Below are 20,039 nucleotides of genomic sequence, written 5' to 3'. Positions count from 1 at the left end.
CTCTACTTGAAGATGGGGACAATCACATGAGCCTCGAGTAAAGAGGTGTCGTGGTAGGAGTCAAACTTGCGACGGCGTTGGACCGAGAGAACGTCACCTACTCAACTGCGCCACCAATCGTTTCGATACAAAAGGCTTTATTATTCATTCAAAATGTTATTTTGCTCGGTTCCTGATTGGCTTAAATCCTCTCGCTGATGTTTTATAACGAGCTAGCGCTGTCTACAAGAACCCGTTTACAGGGTACCGGACAAATTTTTAAACCGGCGAATTTTCTTCGTCTGCAACCCGTTTACACAGAACCGTGCAAAATCTGTTACAGATTGCAGTACATGTAGAGCGATTTTCGTATGACCTTGAAAAATGGTTTCGGTAAGCGTTCGTTATTCGTTTTATCAGCCAATGGATGAAAAGATCAAAACATGGCCTCTTCGTTTTCCCGCCGAAAAAAACCTAATATGGAGAAGGCATTGTTCGATTGGCCATTCGTGTTGCAGTATTATGTCAAAGCTAAGTATCGATTGATTTCTAGAAAGTTCTCGGGCATGAAGGTTTTTCAGCCGAGCGTTCGCTTAACCAACCAATAGCCAAGCGCGTTTGTATCCGTTCGATAAACCAATCAAATTGCTCTATTTCCGTTCGTTTGTTGTTTCTGTTTTGTTCGCGCCTTTTCATTTCACGGTCATACAAAAATCGCTCTATTGTTTGCCGTTCAAAAGCTTGCACGGTTCCGCGGTTCCCGTGCCAACGATGCGCGGATCCGTGCAAGTGTTTGCCCGTTTAAAATTTTGCAGGATCCTTGTAAACGGGGTCTAAATTTGGAGGTTTTCTTTTTTCACTAGTTCAATGATTTTTGCAGCTTCTCTTTAGGTTTTCTATTGTGTGGAATATTTTTTGTTATTAGACGATTGACGTCATTGTCCATTTTCGGAGCCTCCTCCTCTACACAATAGGGCCATTTATACGAGGAAAAATAAGACGCGTCTTAAATAAGACGCGAACTTTCCGTATAAACGGCACATTTCGTCTAAAATAAGAAGCGGCTTAGCTAAGACGCGTCTTATTAGATAAGACATGCTCGTATAAATGGTACAGTTTGCGTCTTACTTTTCCTCGTATAATTGGTCCCATTGAGCGCTTACCATTTGCACAGAAATTTCGGTGGAAAATTTCCGTCAAATGGTTCCGGAATGTTTTTTTTTTTTGGCACCGAAAACAGGAACGGGTTTGGGTTGCCGCCGTAATACCGAAATACCGGCAAAGTTTTCGCTTTTTCTTGACATGAAGCCTGGCACTAGTAATCCAAACAAATGGTACAGAAACTTTCGGTCGTTTCGGTAAAGTTGGAAAAAGGTAATACCTCGAAAGGTATTACTTTCTTACGGAAAATTCCCTCCGTGATGAACCGTTCCATTTGAATTCTCCCCGGAATTTCCGGTTTTTCCATACAAATGGTAAGCGCTCAATGCATGCTATCGTTCTTAGCGTCATTCAGTTATTGTTTTCCTTATACCCTAGCTCTAATCCCAAACCAAGTCTCCAAGGTTCTTTGGATTTTCATTTTAAAATATCATTTTGGGGCCCCCGATAGTTCTCTATTACTGTTTCTTTCTAAGACAACCAAATTGATGTCTTAGAAGGCACATGTACATCCGACGATTTCTGGTTGCAGTTCAGCGTACAGTCAATAACAAGAGAGAAATTTGGGAATTGGCAATAAATTTCTCAGAAATATGCTTAGTATCGGTCTTTGATTTTATTTTTCAGTGACCGTTGGATTTATAACCCTCATAGTGTTGGTGGGCCTGTTAATTACTGTTCCTCTCGTAATACTGCTGCTTCGTAGGCCACAGGCTAACCCGGAATTCAACAATTATTCTATTTGCTTTCAACGGGAGGATCGCTCGCGACTGTTGGGAAAACGAAACAAGAGGAACTTTTCGATACAGGAAGGAGACGAGGACAGTGTGTCGGGATTGTTAACTTGAGTGTACTCCCAGAATGAGCCACTGAGTCCTCAAGGTGTATCGTAGGAAACAATGACATGAGAATTATGTGCATGTGTTTGCGTGTGTAAACTACGTTAGAATTATAGAGATACACTTCCTCAGGCACAAAATACCTCCGAGAATGAACAAGAAAATAGAAAGGTCTTAGTTTCAAAGTTGAAGGATTTTGAGCGACTTTTTTTGGAAATAACCTAATAGGGATTGAAAACGAAATCGAACGTTTCAAATCACTTTCTTACTTATCTTTAAGCAAAGACACTGTTTAATGGTTTAGTGGAATATTCCTTAGAGGAATCCCATATGAAAGAGACGGGGATGCTCTGTCAAAAAATTTAGTTTATTCTCTCTTATTTGTACTCCTAAAGTCTTGGCCCAGACATGATCACCCCTCCCCCTTCCCCTTCCATTACCACCACCACCACCACCACTACCACTACCAAGTGGGAGCTATTATGATTATGATTGCATGCACTTAAGATGTTGACACGTCGTTGTCTCCACCAAGCGATAACTGTATGGGTAAAACTATTGGTTTTCCCTCCTGAACACCCAAAGCGAGGCCAAAATGTGCAATCAACACCCTTGAGCGAGATCCTTGCATACTGGACTTCCGCCCTCAGGAGTATTTGCTTTCGACGCAAAATAAACCCCTTCTAGAGGACTGGGACTGGGGGTGAGACTGGGAAGGTTTAAAGGGGCCAGTACTAAAATTCACTCAGGTTGTAAAAGACTGCGACTACAAGAAGCATTGAGCGCTCGCTCCCTTAAAAATACGTTTCTACAGCAGGTTGATGACACCCAAACAAATTTCCTCAATCGTGTATCAAATCATACCCATCACGTCCCGTCCCGTCCCGTTGGGGGACAAGGCGTTTAGAAGGCACAGAGCGCTTAGGAGTTCTTAAGAACTCGTTGAAACGTGTCCATGCGTTCCAGATCGAATTATAATTTGGAAGTGTTGGTTTTTAGGGAGAGGGGAAAAGCGGAGTACTCGGAGAAAAACCTCTCGGAGCAAGGGAGAGAACCAACAACAAACTCAACCCACATGTGGCGCGGACCCCAGGATTCGAGCCTTAGGAACTATAGTGTTAGGGAATGCGATATCATCACTGACGATTGTGGTTTAGGGTCCTGTTTAAGGTAGAGTTAGGATTTAGCATGTTTAGAGGTTGTGGTTAGGGTTGATGTTCTGGGTTCTATCGCTGTCATGTTTATGTCTTGCAAAGTTAATTTTCACGTAGTACGATCAGCGTTGCAGATTTCAATGTGTCTACCCGGTATATTTTTGCTGATCACGTCTTCTTTAGATCCTACGTTCTTCGGCATATTCTTTTGCTGTGCGTTGTAGTGGAAGGTTCATCTAATGTTTATTTACGGTTTTGGTGGGTACAGAGCTTATCCACCCATTAATTGACTTACTAATTAGTTGCGATCACACCAACTTTATTTTTATTTTCTTTATACCCTGCCTTTATAACTTATAATGCACATATGAGTATATTTGTACGGGTAACTTTTTTTTTGAGAAATAACGCCAACACAAATAGGATGTGTCAGAACTTCAAAGAATCGTAAAGGACCACCCATGTTTCGATCAAAACAAAGGATGGTTTGCTTGGCACTTTAAAGTTAACACATTCCGAAATACGTAATAAAAGTCAGGTTTTGTTGTCATAGCAACACCAATAATATTACTGCTGTTGAGTTGGAAAAACAGAGGTTGAGATAATACCCACGCAAATTCGGTGTGCATGGCGTCAGTGTTTCTCTCATCGATCAGGGTCGGAGGGTCAAGCAAAGGTCAAACAAACACAGTTCTGTTAATGTTCGCGCGGTTTGCCTCGTTATTTTTCTTCGCAGCTGATTGATTAGTAATCTTCAAAGGAGTGCCCCATGTAGTTTGTTTTCATTCTCCTATACGCTGAGACATTCACGCTCATTGGTTCTCCTTTTCTCAATAATTTTCCTCTGCGTTTGATTGGTTAGTATCAGCAATGCGCACAGGGTTAAAAGAGCGACTACCTCAAGTGACGCAAGATGAAAACGAGATATCCCCAAAGGACATTAGGGAAGTAGCTCGGTTGCGTTATTGTGAGAAGGGTGAAAAGGGGCAGGCACTCAACTTCGTTTAGCTTGTCAAAGATTTACAGCTAGCCTGAATTTCAGACGTCCCCTCGAGTCGCATACTCCCGAAAGGGACGTCTGAATCAACTTGCCTCTAATGCCGCCCAGAGACGTCACTACTCCTTAAAACACTCCGTAAAACACGATTTTCAGCTAGCAAACATGAAATATCGCCCGGAAAGGTCTACCTGGTACAAAATTGTTTTACTCTTAAATCGTTATTTATGTTCAAACTGTTAACTACATGCAGTATTCTGAACGAATCTTTTGTTTGCATGCGCTATGATTCAATAATCAAATTCGATTGCGGCCCCGCAAGAATGAATTACACACGGGGCAATTCCTTCAATTTACTTCAGTTAAAAAGAAGCCATTTGGTCCTTAAGGAAGAAGAAAGAAAAAAAGAAAGCAAGAAAGGGACAAAATCATTACATTCGACAGTAGAGGTGACGGGAACTTCGAACATTTGCTAGCTCGACACAAACTTGTTAATAATAAGCCTCACAAATCGATCACTGATGCTTCGCATAAACACTGCAAAAACCATAAAGCAGCTCTAAATAAAAACCAACTGTCTTTCCGCATTGATTCCTCATTCGTAGTTCAATGGAATAAGTCATAGTTTCGATTACAAGGGCAATTTTGCTGTTTACGATGAAGATTGTCGAAATTTTGAACTCCACGCAAGCACGCAATCCGCTGAATATCAAATGACAGTTCCGCTAAAATTTGTCACAATTATACGCAAATATGCCAATGTTTGAACAATCAACCAATCAAAATCTCTACCCAGTTTTTGGGTAGTGACGTCACTGGACGGCATTAGCCGCAAGTTGATTCAAACGTCCCTTTCGCGAGTATGTGACTCTAAGGGACGGCTGAAAATCAGGCTAGTTAAGGACAGCCAAGCAAATTTCCTCAATCGTATGTCAAATCATACCCATTCTGTACCCTGTCTTCATTATTCATAACGCACATACGAGTATATTTGCGTGCCTAAGTATTCGTTTGAATAAGAAAACGAAAGAGCACGCCCACACAAATAGGGAGTGTCATAAGTTCAGCGAATAATGAAACATAACCCATGTTTTGATAAAAACAAAGAATGGTTTGCTTGTCGCTTTAAAGATAGCACATTTCGAAATACGTAAGGTTGTTGCAAAAATAGAAATCCAGTTTTGTTGTCATAGCAACACCAATGATTTTGCCATACAAATAGGGTGTGTCATGGCGTCAGTCTTTCTTTCAGCGAGTCATGAATTCAGAGTCAGAGGGTCAAACGAAGGTAAACAAACATCGCTCTGTTAATGTTTGCGTGAGGTTTGCTTCGTTATTTTTCTTTGCCGCTGCTTGATTAGTAATCTTCAAAGGAGTGCGCCATTGACGTTCTTCTGATTAGTTTGTTTTTCGTCACATGTACGCTCAGACAATTGTTTTTAATAATCAGTGTGAGAGATATTTACTGCTCTCATTGGTGCGCCTTTTCTTAGTAATTTTTCTCAGCATTTGATTTGTTATTATAGCAATGCACACAGGGATAAAAAGAACAATCACGAGATTTCATTTCGCAAATCGCACGAACACAGTTTCGTCTCAGAATTCTATTTGTTTTAAGAAATGGCTAGACGAAGGTGTACGGAGAAAGAAATTTCGGGTAATCGTCGTCACAATCCAGACGGTGAATTGTCTCCAGACATCTCCAGTCTTGATCTAAGTGAATTTGAAGATTTCAAGGGATTTCAACAAAGACTGCTTCAAAACCAACCGAAAACTACAATAGAAGTCGCATCCCACGTTGACACGGCTGAAAGAGTATCCAAAGAGCAGATGATTTCGCAGTTCGGCAATCTATCCAGGCAATCGCAAATCACACTTTCCACGGCACAAAATCGACTACCGATAGCACAACGTGCGGCAGCCAGCGACCCAAACAAGACGATAATTACTAGTGACTCTGGTGAAATCATGATAGTAGAGGAGATTTATCTTTTACCACGAAGCTGTGCCTCCCGCTTCGGGACAAAAAAGCGATTACCTCAAGTGACACAAGATGAAAACGAGATTTACCCTAACGACATTAGAGAGGAAGCTCGTTTGCGTCATTATGGCAAATTAATAGAGAGGAGGATTTTTTATGAAGGCGAGACAATCGAGTCGTCTTCGCTGTTTTTTGAAACGAAGAGTAAGACTGACAATAAAGTGGATAGACAAGAAGAATCACAAGATATCCCCAAAGATATCAGTAACTATTACAAACCAAGCAGAAACGCATCCGCTACAAGATCGGATCGTGAAAAACATGTGGCTCATGCAACTGTTAACTATCAGCATGAACAGCTTCTAAATGCTACAGAGAAAGGGGAACACGTAAATAACGACAATGTTAAAATAGACAAAAGAACCGACCAAGGACCACCAAAACGAGAAGGTTTTCCTGATGGTGGCCACCCTACTGGTTTTAATGGAACAAGATTCAGTTCCCACAACTTTTTCCAGAACGCTCGTGGTCACGAGTATGAAGAAATTGGGAGGTCGATCAAACGAAACGATGGTAAAGTGGTTGGAGGTACTGACTTGAGACCATTCCGACGGCAACGCCCTGCTTGTTGTAACCACACCTCTGGTTTTAGTGGAGAGGGCTTTAGATCCCACCGCAATTTCCAGGGCAGTAGCCTTCAGGAATGTGAAAGCCTCAGCAGAGATCAAGCATTGGTAGAAGGCAAAACAACGGCTGATGAACAAACGCCGCAATCGCAAGGGGCAACTGGAAACAATCATTTCCCTCAAGAAAACGTAGTCGCAGATTTCTGCAGGGAAAACAGAGCAAGAAAGAACGCCCATGCGACCACAAACTACTTGAGTAAAGACTGGTTCACTTTATTAGAGGTATAGTTATTAATTGGCGTTATTATTTTCATGTTTCCTGTTAAAAATACCTGGATTTATATAGGTTTTCAGTAAAATGGAATATCCTTTAAATAATTCATAATGGTGATCCAAGATGGCGGATGCTACCAGTTCTTTTTTAGTGATAAATGTCGTCATCATTGCATCACTGCTATTGCTAAATATGTGTTGCCAACTTCTTGATTTTATCGGAGACCTTACTTTTTAAGTAGGTTTATGTCAACTTTGAGGGAAATTTGGATTCTGCCAATAAATTTAACAATATGACGTCATAATGACGTCAGATTATGTCATTGTGTCAATTAAGTTATGCTCAGAAGGTGGAATGATGAGTATATTATTCTGTGTAATTTTGGTGGCCGTAGGATAAGCGGTTCTGAAATTATAGAGGGGGATCCTTCGAGGTCCCCCCTATCGCAGGATGCAAAACAAATGCCCGGTCTGAATAGGGTTAAATACCATGTAGTTTATAAAACATGCATGCCTTTTCAGTAGGAAGTCATGCCTTGAGTGGCTTGAGATCTCGTGTAGTTTGTAGCTCAACTTATTCAGATATAACAAAAACAATGAAAAAAGTGTGCCTAGTGAAAACCATATTTCTCCGTAATAAAGTTAAGGTCAGGTTCTATGGACTGATTCTAACCCTGAATATGATAAATGGTTACAATTTCGCAATACGCCACTACCAAGTACTAGCGATTTGCCTCAAGCCTCTCTTCAAAGCGAGGCTAAGCGCGAAAGCCAGTGATATGAAAATGAGTTTTTTATTCTCCATGCAAATTAAACTCATTTTGACACTCATTTTCACAACAAAGGTTTTGCACTTAGCCTCGTTTTGAAAGTGAGAATTCTAGGAACTCAGAAATGGCCTGTTGATCTCCGGCGTGCATGGCCAAATTAACATTATGTTGTGCCAACCTTGCTTCGTTTTACAATTTTTTTAAGTATTGGGGAAAAAATAAGGGTTTATTGCTGATTTCATTTCTCTTCTAAGGCTAGTTTATAAATGTTTATTTTAAAGGAAATGGATGAGAGAAGAAAAAAACAAGATGGAGGAAATAGAACTTCTAACATTTCAGAGGGAGCTTTGAGACACATCGCTCAGTCTCGTCGTCAGGGAGTTTACGATGCTGAAGATCGGGTGGCTGATCAAAGGAGAAAGGCACGAATATGGAGAAAAAAATTTGGCAATATTCCCCCAGGTTATGGAGAAGAGATAGATGAAGAATGGGGGAGGAAGGTGTTAGACAAACGCGACTCAAAGAGAAATTAAGCTAATTAGCCTGTAGATTGTTATACTGTGAAATCCCGATTTTTCGAACGCTCTATTTTTCCAGGAAACTCCCGATATTTCGAACTGTTAAATTCTGCTTTCTTTCAAAAATTTACGTTCGATATCGCGAACTTTGAAAATTTAGGAACCAAATAAAACTGGGTTTAATCACATGCACTCATGGAAAAGCATTCGACGAGTTCATACAGTTCAGTTTATTACAAAGCAAGTGAAAGATATGTCATTTTAGTCTTGAAGAAGCAACAACGCCGTTGTTACACATTATCGAGAATCATTTCAGACATCGTAGAGAGGCGTTTCCTTGTTGGAAAGAAGCAAGAGCTTATCACCCGTTATTTTAGCTGAGTATTATTTGTATTTTTCACTGTGTGATTATGTTACAGTAAACGGAAGGAAATGTAGTGACTCTGGTCCGCGCAAAATTAACACATATTGTATCAATACAGCTTTTTTTCTTTGGTTTTTAAACCAAAAAAACGTTAAAATATTTCAATTTTACATCAGTTGTTCGTATTATATTTCTCTCGAAAATTCAAAAAATCTGAATTCCACAGCAGTACTAGTATCGTAGTAACTCCTCGTAAGGGTGTGAGGTGTATAAACTAATGCGTCGCTAGTGGATCGCGCGGGAATCAAGAGCGTCGACAGAAAAGGAAGGGGAGTGGGGAAGAGATTTCACTGCAAGATCACTCACGTGAGTCAGTGAGGCACAAAATATATGCCAAGCCTTGACTGAGGATAAAGCCCCCCCCCCCCCCCCCCCCCCCGTCAACCCAAAAAAAATTGCAGGGGCAGCAAGCTCGATGAGAGGAACAAATCAGACTCTGCCCTTTGGACGTAATTTAAGGTGTGTGACTTATCTGTTTTAAAAGAAACTCCACGCCTCATTTCCTTGGCTGTGGGAGGATAACTTGGGTACTGCCACGAAGTTTTGATTGTTGTTTTTGTTGTTTACTTTTAATTGTAATCACTTGGCTTTTTCCAGGCGCGAATGTGTAACCATGAGTGCAGAAAATGCTTGGGGGCTGCAAGCGCTTCCTATTTTCGCTCGAGCCTTGGGCATGTTTTTGGAGACTTCCTTATATATACTAACTAAAAGCCTGCAACAGTTTGATTTTAACTTTTCGACTGTTTCATTTACTTAGTTTTTCATTTTGTCACATTTTCGGCTTCCTTTTTTATTCCAACAAAAGTTTTTTTTCTTTTGTTAATTTCCTACGGAGAGTTGGGGGAAGATCGCAAAAAAAATTAAGGAACGAAACGTTACGTGGCATCAGCGCAGTAACCCAAACTAGAAGACCAGGGGCGTAGCTAGGGGGGGTCCTGGGGTGCCCGTGACCCCCCCTTGGTAGGCCTTCTTTTGAGCAAACAACCTATATCTTGGCCGTAAAAGCCATTGTTGAAAAGCCCACTTTTAAAATTTGTTTTTTTGTAAAGTATTTTCGTCAACGGTTCTTGTCTTTAGTTAATATGGGCCTTCATGCCGCGATAATACGACTGAGCAAGCCGATACACGAGGGAGAGCATCGGTATAAACCATATATAGTCGACATGACAATCTGGTGAGTAGCCTCTGTGACCCCCCCTTTGAAAAATCCTGGCTACGCCCCTGAAGACGTTAACAAAAACAGGATGACGCAGAATGTAAAATAATATATACATATATATTCATATATCTATTTATCAATATTGAAAACTAATGACCTCATAAAGAAAATACAAAGGGAATTTATGTTTAATGAGTGTTTGTAAATCAGATGAAAAACTCGTCATATTCTCATGCTTAATTTCTCTTTTTAACACTCATCTTGTGAGAGAAAAACTATCAAACATTCGAAATAGTATTTCATCACAATTTTGAAACACTTCGAAGTTCCTACAAAACAAAACACCGCTGTACTCTGTGTTTTGAACTCCCTTCTCAGTGTTTGATCTTGTGAGGAAACACTCTGTTTCGTGCTTCATATATTAGTTTGAAAAAGACCATACTTTACAGTTAGCTTTATCTGCAGTAAACACAGTCTGTTTTCTCTAAAAAGCATGCAATCTCTTATAAAGTTGGGGCCACCTAAAATGTCTCTTTAATATGTATCCGCTATAAATACTACTACTGAAAACTATAGATATTACGTTAACTGAAGTCAAACTTACAACTTTTATCAACTTATTTAGTAATTTACAAAAAATCTAAACATGCTCCAAACGTGACCAACATCAACTTTCTCCTAACAATATCCATACATCATCTAAAGAAGAGGTTAAGAGAATAAATTAAAATGATCACCAAAGCAAAAATGTTTGGGGCTGTGTCACGGTAGTCCAGTTAATTTTCTTTAATTTTGCCAATTACTCGCCCTCAATCGCTATGGAACGTAAAGTAAGCAAAGAAATTAATGTAAATGACAAAATCAGAGATCCGAGACAAACACATATGTCTCCTGAGCATTATTTTTGAAGTTACAAGCAGCAGGGATCAACTTTGAAAAACTGTTAGGCTGAACAGTTTTCAAAAACCCTAATTTCAATCCGTTTCAATCTACTTCAGTTTTGCCTATCCGTGGCATCTGTTGTTTCTGTTGTGTTATTTTAACCTTCCTTTAAAGTTTTAAGCGGTTATTTTTATGTTTCTCTTAATTTCAACGGCATTTTGGAATTTCCTAATTTGAATGAATTTCGTGACACAGCTCCTTTAAACAACTTGTTTCGCCTAATTCTTTGAGGAAATGTATTGAGACCAGTCTAGAGAATTTGTATACAGTAAATAAGTTCAATACTTAGTAAAAAGGAATCATCATTCAATATAGAATTGTCCGTTTTACTTCATTAATTTATGCTTAAAAAAAATCGTTTCAATGAAACAAAGGATCGCTGGCCTAAAGTTACATATGCCGCCATTAAAAAGGCGACATTACGTTCACGTCTTTGTGATTTTGTCGCACTCCGCTGGTGAAAATTGTACACGAGGCTTTCCTGTAATTATTCTTAACTACTCTTGTACGTTAACTGTTTTTCTTGTTCTTTTCTACTGAGGGTGGATTCATTTGCAACATACGCATATAGCTGTCGCATTTTGCGCACTGGAATTTTTAATTGATTTTAGGCTTAAAAACAACAAAAAATTCCAGTAGGCAAATGCGGCAGCTTTACGCGTATGTTGCAAATGAATCCACCCTGAATCTGTAATAAATTTGCAACATGTATTTTATATGCATTATTTTTCCCACTCAACTTGGTTAATTAGTGTTATATTATTTCAGGTGGGATCTTAAATCATTGTAGGATTCTTTAGTGATAATAATTAATAAAATTAATGTCAAAATTTTACTTTTTTTTCGCATACTGTCAAGTCTCTTCTAGAGTCCACCGCTGTCAAACTTCCGAAGCAATTTTTATCGTATCTAACAGGATTTCATTCACCGTTAAGTGGAAACATTGACCAGGATGCATAAAAGAATAACTTAATTAGGTTAATTAAGTTAATTATTAGTTAATAAGACTATCTTTGCATTTTCCTCCAAATATAAATTAGCTTCTTTTCGTTAAAAACGCTTCGCGACCGAGTCAAAATTCTGTTGACACATGGCAACGAAAGTAACACCAGTTTCGCAGTTTTCAAACACTTACAGAACTTTTTTAGTAAACTTTCATAGACTTGAGTAAATTAACAGTGTGTTTGAAATATATGAAACTTCATACAGTGAATGTAACAACCTTGACTTTGAAGTATTTTGCTTAGCTTTTGCAAATTTCTCTTGTTTGACCGCGGTGAACTTCTACAGGGACATCGCTAAGACATGCACTATTGAGTGTCTATCTCAGCGACATTGTCCGTTCTTATAGAGATTAACAGGAAATGACTCAAAAAAGCACGCACCATCTCTAGTTTGTTGTCAGGAGGTATCCGTTGGGAGAGAGTCGACCGTACGAAGGTATCCAAGCGGTATCCGTTAAAAGATAGTCGATTATAGAATGTCATCCGTTTATATAATACTAGAATTGCTTGCCCTTGAACTTGGGCGCACCAAAGTTCCTTCAGGAGTTCCGGCTTGACTTCCATATGGAGTAACAGAGGATGTAGACAAGATGGGTCTTTGTTCATCCTCTTCGGGGACGCAGTTTGCGTTACAGTACTTTCTTAATGTTCGACAGCCTAGAACGAACAAGACTGCTAAAGGAACCCACGCCAAAACTTTCACAACTGTTGTTAAGGCCTTGTTGTCGTTATCAGTGGCAAGTGGTGAACTGATCACTGTGATAAGAGAAAGGTTTGTCAAAAGAAGTATGTCTAACCTATTGATCCACTCGTAACTGGTTTCTTCTCTCTCTGGGCCAGCCTGGTTGGTTCCCCTTCGGTCCTCTCCGTTCCCTCTCCTTCTTGCCCCTCCGTGAATCCTTCTCCTGGCCGGGTTATCTTGTCTCACTTCCCTGCGTTCCACTCTGTCTTGCTCGCCTTGTGTAACGTCACGTGGACCCTTGTAAGGCCTCAACAACGCAAAGATAAAGAGGATTAAAATGCAGGCACCCTCCAACACAACCCTTTTCACAGGACTAGTTGGCAGGTAAAGGTTAAGTAGCAAGATCACCAGTCGGCAGATAAAATAGAAAGCTGCAAACCACCGATATTGATCCTTGAAACAGCCTTGAAATGCATCTAGGTAAAGATTCCATCTGTTTAGATCGAACACTGGACGAAAGAAATTGGTCAGGGACGGACGAAACAAGAGAAGTACAGGAAATGGAAGTACAATCACAACAATGTAAAGTATGGAAATGATAAAATACACGAGATGCCTTCCATGAAAATATTCGTATCCACCGTAATCATAAAGAAACGTCTTTGATCCAATCTTGGCGGGACGCAGGATTGTGAGAGATATTCTCGTGATATCTGTATAGCACAACACAAAAATAGTGCAAACAGCGCGGTATGGGGCATTGGGCGTCGTTCTTAGGACCTTTCTGCTGAAACACCAGTCTGGAAAACGATCCACTAAACACTTCAAGATACCGACAGCCACTAATACAAAGAGGGGAATAAGAGACAGAGTGAAAAGTTTATCGGCGTCGTTTAAACCTTTGAGCAGGCAGAAGCTGTGGTCGCTAATGTCTACGTGCACATTGGTAAAAGCTATGACAAATTCGATCACCGGATCAAATTCAAAACCATCAGGTGTGAGCAACTTCATGATTTGGTATGAATACAACCAAGCGTTCAGATAACCTGTAGCTATATCAAGGTCGATCAGCATCACCACAACGACAACCACAAGGAATAATATGCAAACAAATAACGCGATTATCACGTGCCAATTCGGACAGTCTTGGACGCAGCGTTCACTTCCAAAGGTAACTGTGAACGAATCGTTCTTACACTTCCCGCAAAGAACACTACTCTGGTTTCTGGTATCGCTGCACACAGAGCCCTTTCTATATTTATAACGATAGTCGTTGGAAGTGGAAGGGTTACAATATCCCGTTGGACAGAAATAGGTGGCAAACTCTCCATCGACATGTCCAGCCCAATACCCTTCTTTTATGTAAACTGTCTTTCCATCAGAGTCACAATGCCATACTCCTTGAGCCTTCATGCATTCACATTTTAAAGCGTTCTTGTCAATTTTAAATCCAGCATGACATTTCTTTAGTACACCGTTCTCAACCATTTCTTCTAAAGCTTGACCTCCACCCGCATAACCTAATTTCACGGTAAAGCTGCTTCCTTCATCTCCGAGCAAGGAGATGTTTGTTATTTTGCCCCGAGTGGTGAGAAAGAGTGAAGGGTTTGCGAGCTTAACAGAAGAGTTTTCAACAGTGATATCAACAATTCCTGGAATGAGATTTCCAACTTCGTCAAACAATTGAACAGTAGCATCAAAGACCTCACCTGGCGATACCTCCCAATCACTCTCATGATGTACTATTTCCACTGGATCCGTGGCAACTATATGCCGAAGGGAGGTGGAATTTGAAAGCCTGTTTGCAAACGTGATAAACTTCCATTTCAATACGCTGTTATGTCGTCGACTTTCCCCCGCTCGTCGACAGTTTTTGAGTGTTGTGGCGTAGACTGCGTGTCCTAAAGATGCGTTGTTATCTCTAAAGACAACAGTTGTATTCCAGTGGTCAAAATCCTTTGACGAATCAGAATAGCCAAAGAAACAAGCTTGCATGTCTGCACCAGTTGAATTATAGCTTACCAGAGGTGCTCCTGGAGCTCGAATGTACAGTGCTCCACCTTTGTCACTGCATTTGTTCGCTTCGAATGTTAATGTAGAGGTATTTTCCTGCAAAATAATTCTCGATCGCCCATACATTGCTATCGCCCCTCCCCTTACACCGGTGTTGCCAATGAAATCCAATCTGTCATAAACTTTAGCTGATGACCCATCCAGGAGTAACGCAGATTGAGAATTGTTTATAAAGTGCGTACTGCCTTGGAATATCAGAGGCACTTGCAAGCTGTAAAGAGTTCCTTGTCCAATTGTCAGATTAAGGTGAAGCTGGTTAACTCTATTGAAACGAAACCAAGTGTCATTTTGAAAACATACGTGGTAAGGGACTTCCGGTCCAATAAGATCTTCGTTTTCATTGTAAAGGTACGCAGCAAGAGCAGCTCCAACACTCCCCTCGTTCTCCTGCCAATGGCATCCAAGGAAATAAAACTGAGTCACAAAGGGATGCGTATGCTTCTCGAACTTTCGGGGAATTGTTGTTCCATAAAGTGACCCACCTCCTCCATATATAGCGTTGTTATTTACAAATGAACAGTTGGTCATCCTGAATTGGTTTATACGGAGTTGAGCTCCCTTTTTAAGCAAGTTTCCTATTCGGACACCTCCACCGGCCAATAAAGCGCAATTTTCACTAAACTCTGTTGCTTCCACTTCAAGGGTGTTATTCTGTGTCGTCCCACTCATTTCAACCTGAAGACCACCTCCCCAAGATGCCTTGTTTCTTGCAAAAACACAGGACTTGATCTTGACGAGGCATCCACTTGCTTTGCCTAAGAAATACACTGCTAGTCCTCCTCCACGGCTAAACGGGCGTTCTGGTGTGTTGATTTCATCCGCTATGTCTGCGTTCAACCATAGAGCTCTGTTTCTGAGAAAATTGCAGCCTGTAAATTCATAGCTATTGTTGTGTTGATACGAGTCGTGTTCGCTAGGGGTTACATTCACTGTATCATACCCATACAGATTTAATATAGCGTAAACACCCCCACCTGAGTAAACGTACTTTCCACTCTCGCCACTTACATCTTCCCATCCGTTGTGCCTTCTTTCTTGCGAAATGAAGTTATCCGTAAACGAACAATTTGTGAAGTTCACAATGCCCCCAACATCATACAGATTAGCGCCAAGCCCTGGACAGGACGAGATTTCAACATTGTACATTCGAAGGTTTCTGCAATACCGAAAATCTAAGGCGGTCTTGAATTTTGCGCCTTCTAGATTTGGATAGTTTTTTTTCGCTCCGACAGAACTTCGATGCCATCCAGCACACTTTCGAAACTTCACTCCCTCGAAAGTGATGTTTTCGCTGAGGGAGAATGAGAGGCTGACATTCGGTTCGCAAGTTATTTGAACGTCATCACGGGAACGACTTCTGATGAGAGCAAACGAAGCGATCCTGGTAAAATTGTGGCTTGTTTTAAGCGAGTGGTTTCCTTCACTCGCAAATATAGTCGTTGAGTTTAGACCAGAAGCGAGTTGTAAAGCTCGGTCGAGTGTGCACTTCGCTTTTTCGGTGCAATTCGAGGTTTCACTTCCGCCCGGCGAAACATACATTTCTCTTGCATCTGTACACATAACGCAGAACACTGAACACATCAGGAATGAAGTATAAACTTTGGAGTAAAACATATTCTTCTGGCGTCCAAAGACGTCAAGAAGGTTCTTTTGTTCGAGTGATTTTCTAGGAACACTATGATTCTGGGAATGACGGGATATTGTGACACGGAAGCGAAAACAATCTTCAGTCACGTGCCTTCACTTGCGTGACGTCTTTGAACTTTGTACCACTGCTCCCTACATGTGATAATTTCTTCCGCTCGGTGACTCTACATCTGTAGAGTCTATGTAGTTGTGAGGTTGGCCCTCCTAACCCGCTTTTTCATAACCGAGAAGAAAAAAACGAGAAGTGTAACAGGTTGGATCTGCAAATGAACGGGTGAAGCAAACTCCTCTCTGAGTTAAACGCAGCAAGCTAGTATCTCATGCCGATCGAGCGTAATTGAGAAAGCACGTGAGCATTCAGAGAGGCGATTAATTTTATCCGTCGTAACCTTCCTTTCATTTCGTGCCATGCCCCCCTCCGTCTGCTATGAGAACCCGGGGGGTACTTGGATTAATTTTTGCTGGGTTGGTGCCCCTGGCCTCTCAGAGCTCCTACCCCATTGTAGTCTATTCTGCGGCTGCAGTTATAGACCCCATCTTAGTCACTTTTGGGCAAATGTAATTTTCGCGACCCCATCCTAGTCACTTTCTATTTATCAATCTTGTCTAAAAATAGGTCATCCTAAAATGAATTGTCACTTTACTTTCACCTACAGTACGTTCCGTAAATATGAAGAACTTTCTCACCGAAAATGTGCGACCCAATTTTATTTACTCTATTGAAAATGCAACCCCATTATAGTCAATCCAGTCGTGAAAATGCGACCCCATCCAGCGGCACATACCCATTAGCCTCTTATAAGGAAGTGCCTCCCCTGGACATGAAAACTGGGCAATAAAAAAGGTATTAGATGAACTCAGTGCAAAACAGCTCGAAATGTGAAAGGAAACTAGAGAGCGGGCCTTAAGCTAAGAGAGCCAGCTAGACAAAAAAGATCGAGCAAAGTCCCCAATCCCCCTCTAACCTCTCCACCTACCCCCCCCCCCCCCCCCAAGAAAAAAAAAACAATAAAAAGAAGAGAGTAAAGAAACAAGAACTTTCCAATTAAGAAAAAAATACATTTTTGGAAAATTTGTTTACTCAAAGTTTTAAAAAGTGTCTCTTTTGCCCTGTCACGTAATCTACAATACTCGTCACCGTTTGGTGCAACACTTGTCACGTTTCTCCCTCCCAGGCGTGACATGACAAATCCTCAGTTTCAGTCTAGTCATTCAACGAATTTGGAGAGTATTGTGGATCATTCAGCCTGGTTTTCAAATTCTGCTCGCGTAAGGGAATCCAAGACGGTCTTGGAATATGGATTCCGCCACTTCGAAGTACTGTACTTGTTGCCGGTGGAACTTGGATTCGGGATTCGGGATTCGAATCGTTAGTGGGATTCCGGATTCCGAGAGCTGGATTCCGGATTCAAGCCTCGACCTAGTCGTTCGAAAGCCGACTGGCACTAAACCATGGTTAAATTTTAACCCAGGTGTCTTTTTCTCTTTATCAATAGCACTTTCTCGGATAATTTTCTCTATTCCAGTTTTAGAGTGTTCTACCATCAAATTGTAAACGAAAAGAATATAAAAAAATAAACTGAATTTGCTTTATAAGCTCTCATACCTGAATTCAAACCCTGGGTTATCTTGACCCAGCTTTGAACAACTCGGCCAAGGACTTCGTATTCCACAAGCAAAAATTTTCCGGATACCGTTACATGGGGCGATCAAATGAATACAATTTTCATTGGCTGAGAGAGCGCCACAGAGCGGTTGTGTAGGTTAAAAATTAATTGCGGACTTTCTAAAAAGTAGCTAACAGTCATTGTATTTGAAAAAGTATTGCTTCAATGTTTATGGTTTCCTCCAGTATAAGGCCCCGTTCATTGGAAGAGGGGGACATTGGGGGGTACCCAATACCGTAATACCGTAAGAAAAAATGGCAAATACCGAAATACCGCGTCGAAAATTGTCCAAATACCGATACCGCATATTTTAATCGTATTTATAATCGTTTCCGCATACTTATGGTTGCTTCCATCTAGTACGTTTACTTATCTCAGGCATTTATACACCAGATGTGCATGTTTTTTTTTTAATATTTTGGTAGTTAGCAAAATTTTCGCAAATTTTCACGGAAAAGTAAACTACATTCGTTCAACCTTTTGGTAGGTGGACCCAACAGCTAATTAACTCCAATAAAAATAACTCTTGAAAGCGCGAAAAACAAACCAATCCAAACCCTTTCCACGCACGTCTAGTGCGAGTTTTGATAAGTGACTGACCCTTAGAAAACTTATTGGGGGGGGGGGGGGGGGGGCGAAGTACAAAAAAAAATATTCGCGCAAGGGAAAATTAAATGAAAAAAAATTCATACAAGGATTTTGATAACGAAAAAAAATTCCTGCGCCTCGAAAATTCTGTCTCGACTGTCTCACACGCCGCGCCGGTAAGAGGCAAACTTACCAAATTTTAATTCTCGAAACCCGACATCTATACTTATTCTTGTTGCGATAATGTTAGCCTCCTTCGCCCTCTTCCAAGAAACTGCCACACAGTCAATGATAACCACGCCGCCTTCAACCTCAGCGATCTCAGCCATTGTGAGAAAACGTGTAAGACCTCGAATTACCACCGGCTCAAGTACACAGATCGAAAAGCCTGGTAAGGTGACTTGAGATGACTCATTATCATTGGATGCAGCAACAATCACATTGTATATTATCGACCATTAACTGTCACAAAATGACCCACAAATGGTGTAATCATTTACTGTTATGTCTCAAGACTTCTGAATTTTAACTTTTATTGACCTTTATGTCCTACTGTGTTTTGTTTTGCGTATTGTATCGAAATGAAAGCGCAAATAAACGGTACCGTTATACCGTGAACAATCTTATTTCACCGAATACCGTCAACCAAAATGATGAAAAACCGCATACCGCAGAACTAGATGATACCGCAATACCGCACTTTAAAATGAAAATTACCGAAATACCGCATGAAAAAAAGCCCAATACCGCAATACCGTAAACCCCCATGTCCCCCTCTTGGAAATTAGTATTAGTATTAGTATTAGTATAAGTATAAGTATAAGTATAAGTATAAGTATTAGTATTAGTATTAGTATTAGTATTAGTATTAGTATTAGTATTAGTATTAGTATTAGTATTAGTATTAGTATTAGTATTAGTGTTAGTATTAGTATTAGTATTATTATCTCTTTTATCACAGTCTTTGCTGGTGTTCTTTTTGTGCATCAGCCTGGCGCAAACCATGCACCTAGAGCGTCAGTCACTCCAGTCAATCATTCTGTTATTAATGAATTCTGTTATTATTATGATTATTATTATGATTATGATTATTATTATTACTTTTGAACGTGTGACAGTAAAAACCAGCAATTGGGTGTTCACTCCCATATTAACCCTGCTCTTTGTCGCAGATCATCCAAAGCGCCTAACTGACCTGTCAGTCTACAATGTATTTCAGGCACCGTTTAATTCACACAAGCAAAAATTTGTGTACACAGAGATGCTCTGGCCTGAGTATCAGGCTTTCCTTGGCGTTTAAGGGGATGGGAGAGTTTGACCCATTTTCGCCGGTGTGTTGAATCGCCCCATTTTGGGAAATCCGGACCCCAAAATTCATTACCTAGAATCGGGAATCTATGGCGTGGAATCCAGAATCCAAGGCTGTCGTGGATCGCTTACATTGGACGAGTTGAAGACTTGCGTTCCACATGGCACGAAGTGGATAGATGAAGGTAGTCTGCGTTGCAGGCGCAAAAAGGGGCAGGGGGAGGGGAAGGGGGGAGGGAGAAAAGAG

General features: G+C 40.7%; 2 protein-coding genes across 2 annotated transcripts in view; one reads left to right on the top strand and one right to left on the bottom strand.

Moving 5' to 3' along the window:
* LOC140943830 (uncharacterized) overlaps nt 1-3,683 on the top strand; it is an 11,743-nt gene extending 8,060 nt beyond the window's left edge. Inside the window, exon 7 of the mRNA XM_073392941.1 lies at nt 1,768-3,683. Coding sequence (XP_073249042.1) covers nt 1,768-1,988 — 221 coding nt within the window. The 3' untranslated portion in view covers nt 1,989-3,683. The remainder of the gene's footprint in view (nt 1-1,767) is intronic.
* Nucleotides 3,684-10,010: 6,327 nt separating this feature from the next.
* LOC140942920 (uncharacterized) lies at nt 10,011-16,216 on the bottom strand. Its single transcript, XM_073391941.1, has one exon. It carries the CDS (start codon nt 16,194-16,196, stop codon nt 12,315-12,317), a length of 3,882 nt encoding a protein of 1,293 aa, XP_073248042.1. The 5' UTR covers nt 16,197-16,216; the 3' UTR covers nt 10,011-12,314.
* Nucleotides 16,217-20,039: the final 3,823 nt, after the last annotated feature.

Source organism: Porites lutea, chromosome 7 (genome assembly GCF_958299795.1).
Source record: "Porites lutea chromosome 7, jaPorLute2.1, whole genome shotgun sequence".
Taxonomy (NCBI): Eukaryota; Metazoa; Cnidaria; class Anthozoa; order Scleractinia; family Poritidae; genus Porites; species Porites lutea.
Note: the sequence above shows the minus strand (reverse complement) of the source record. Positions and strands in the feature narration are given on the sequence as shown.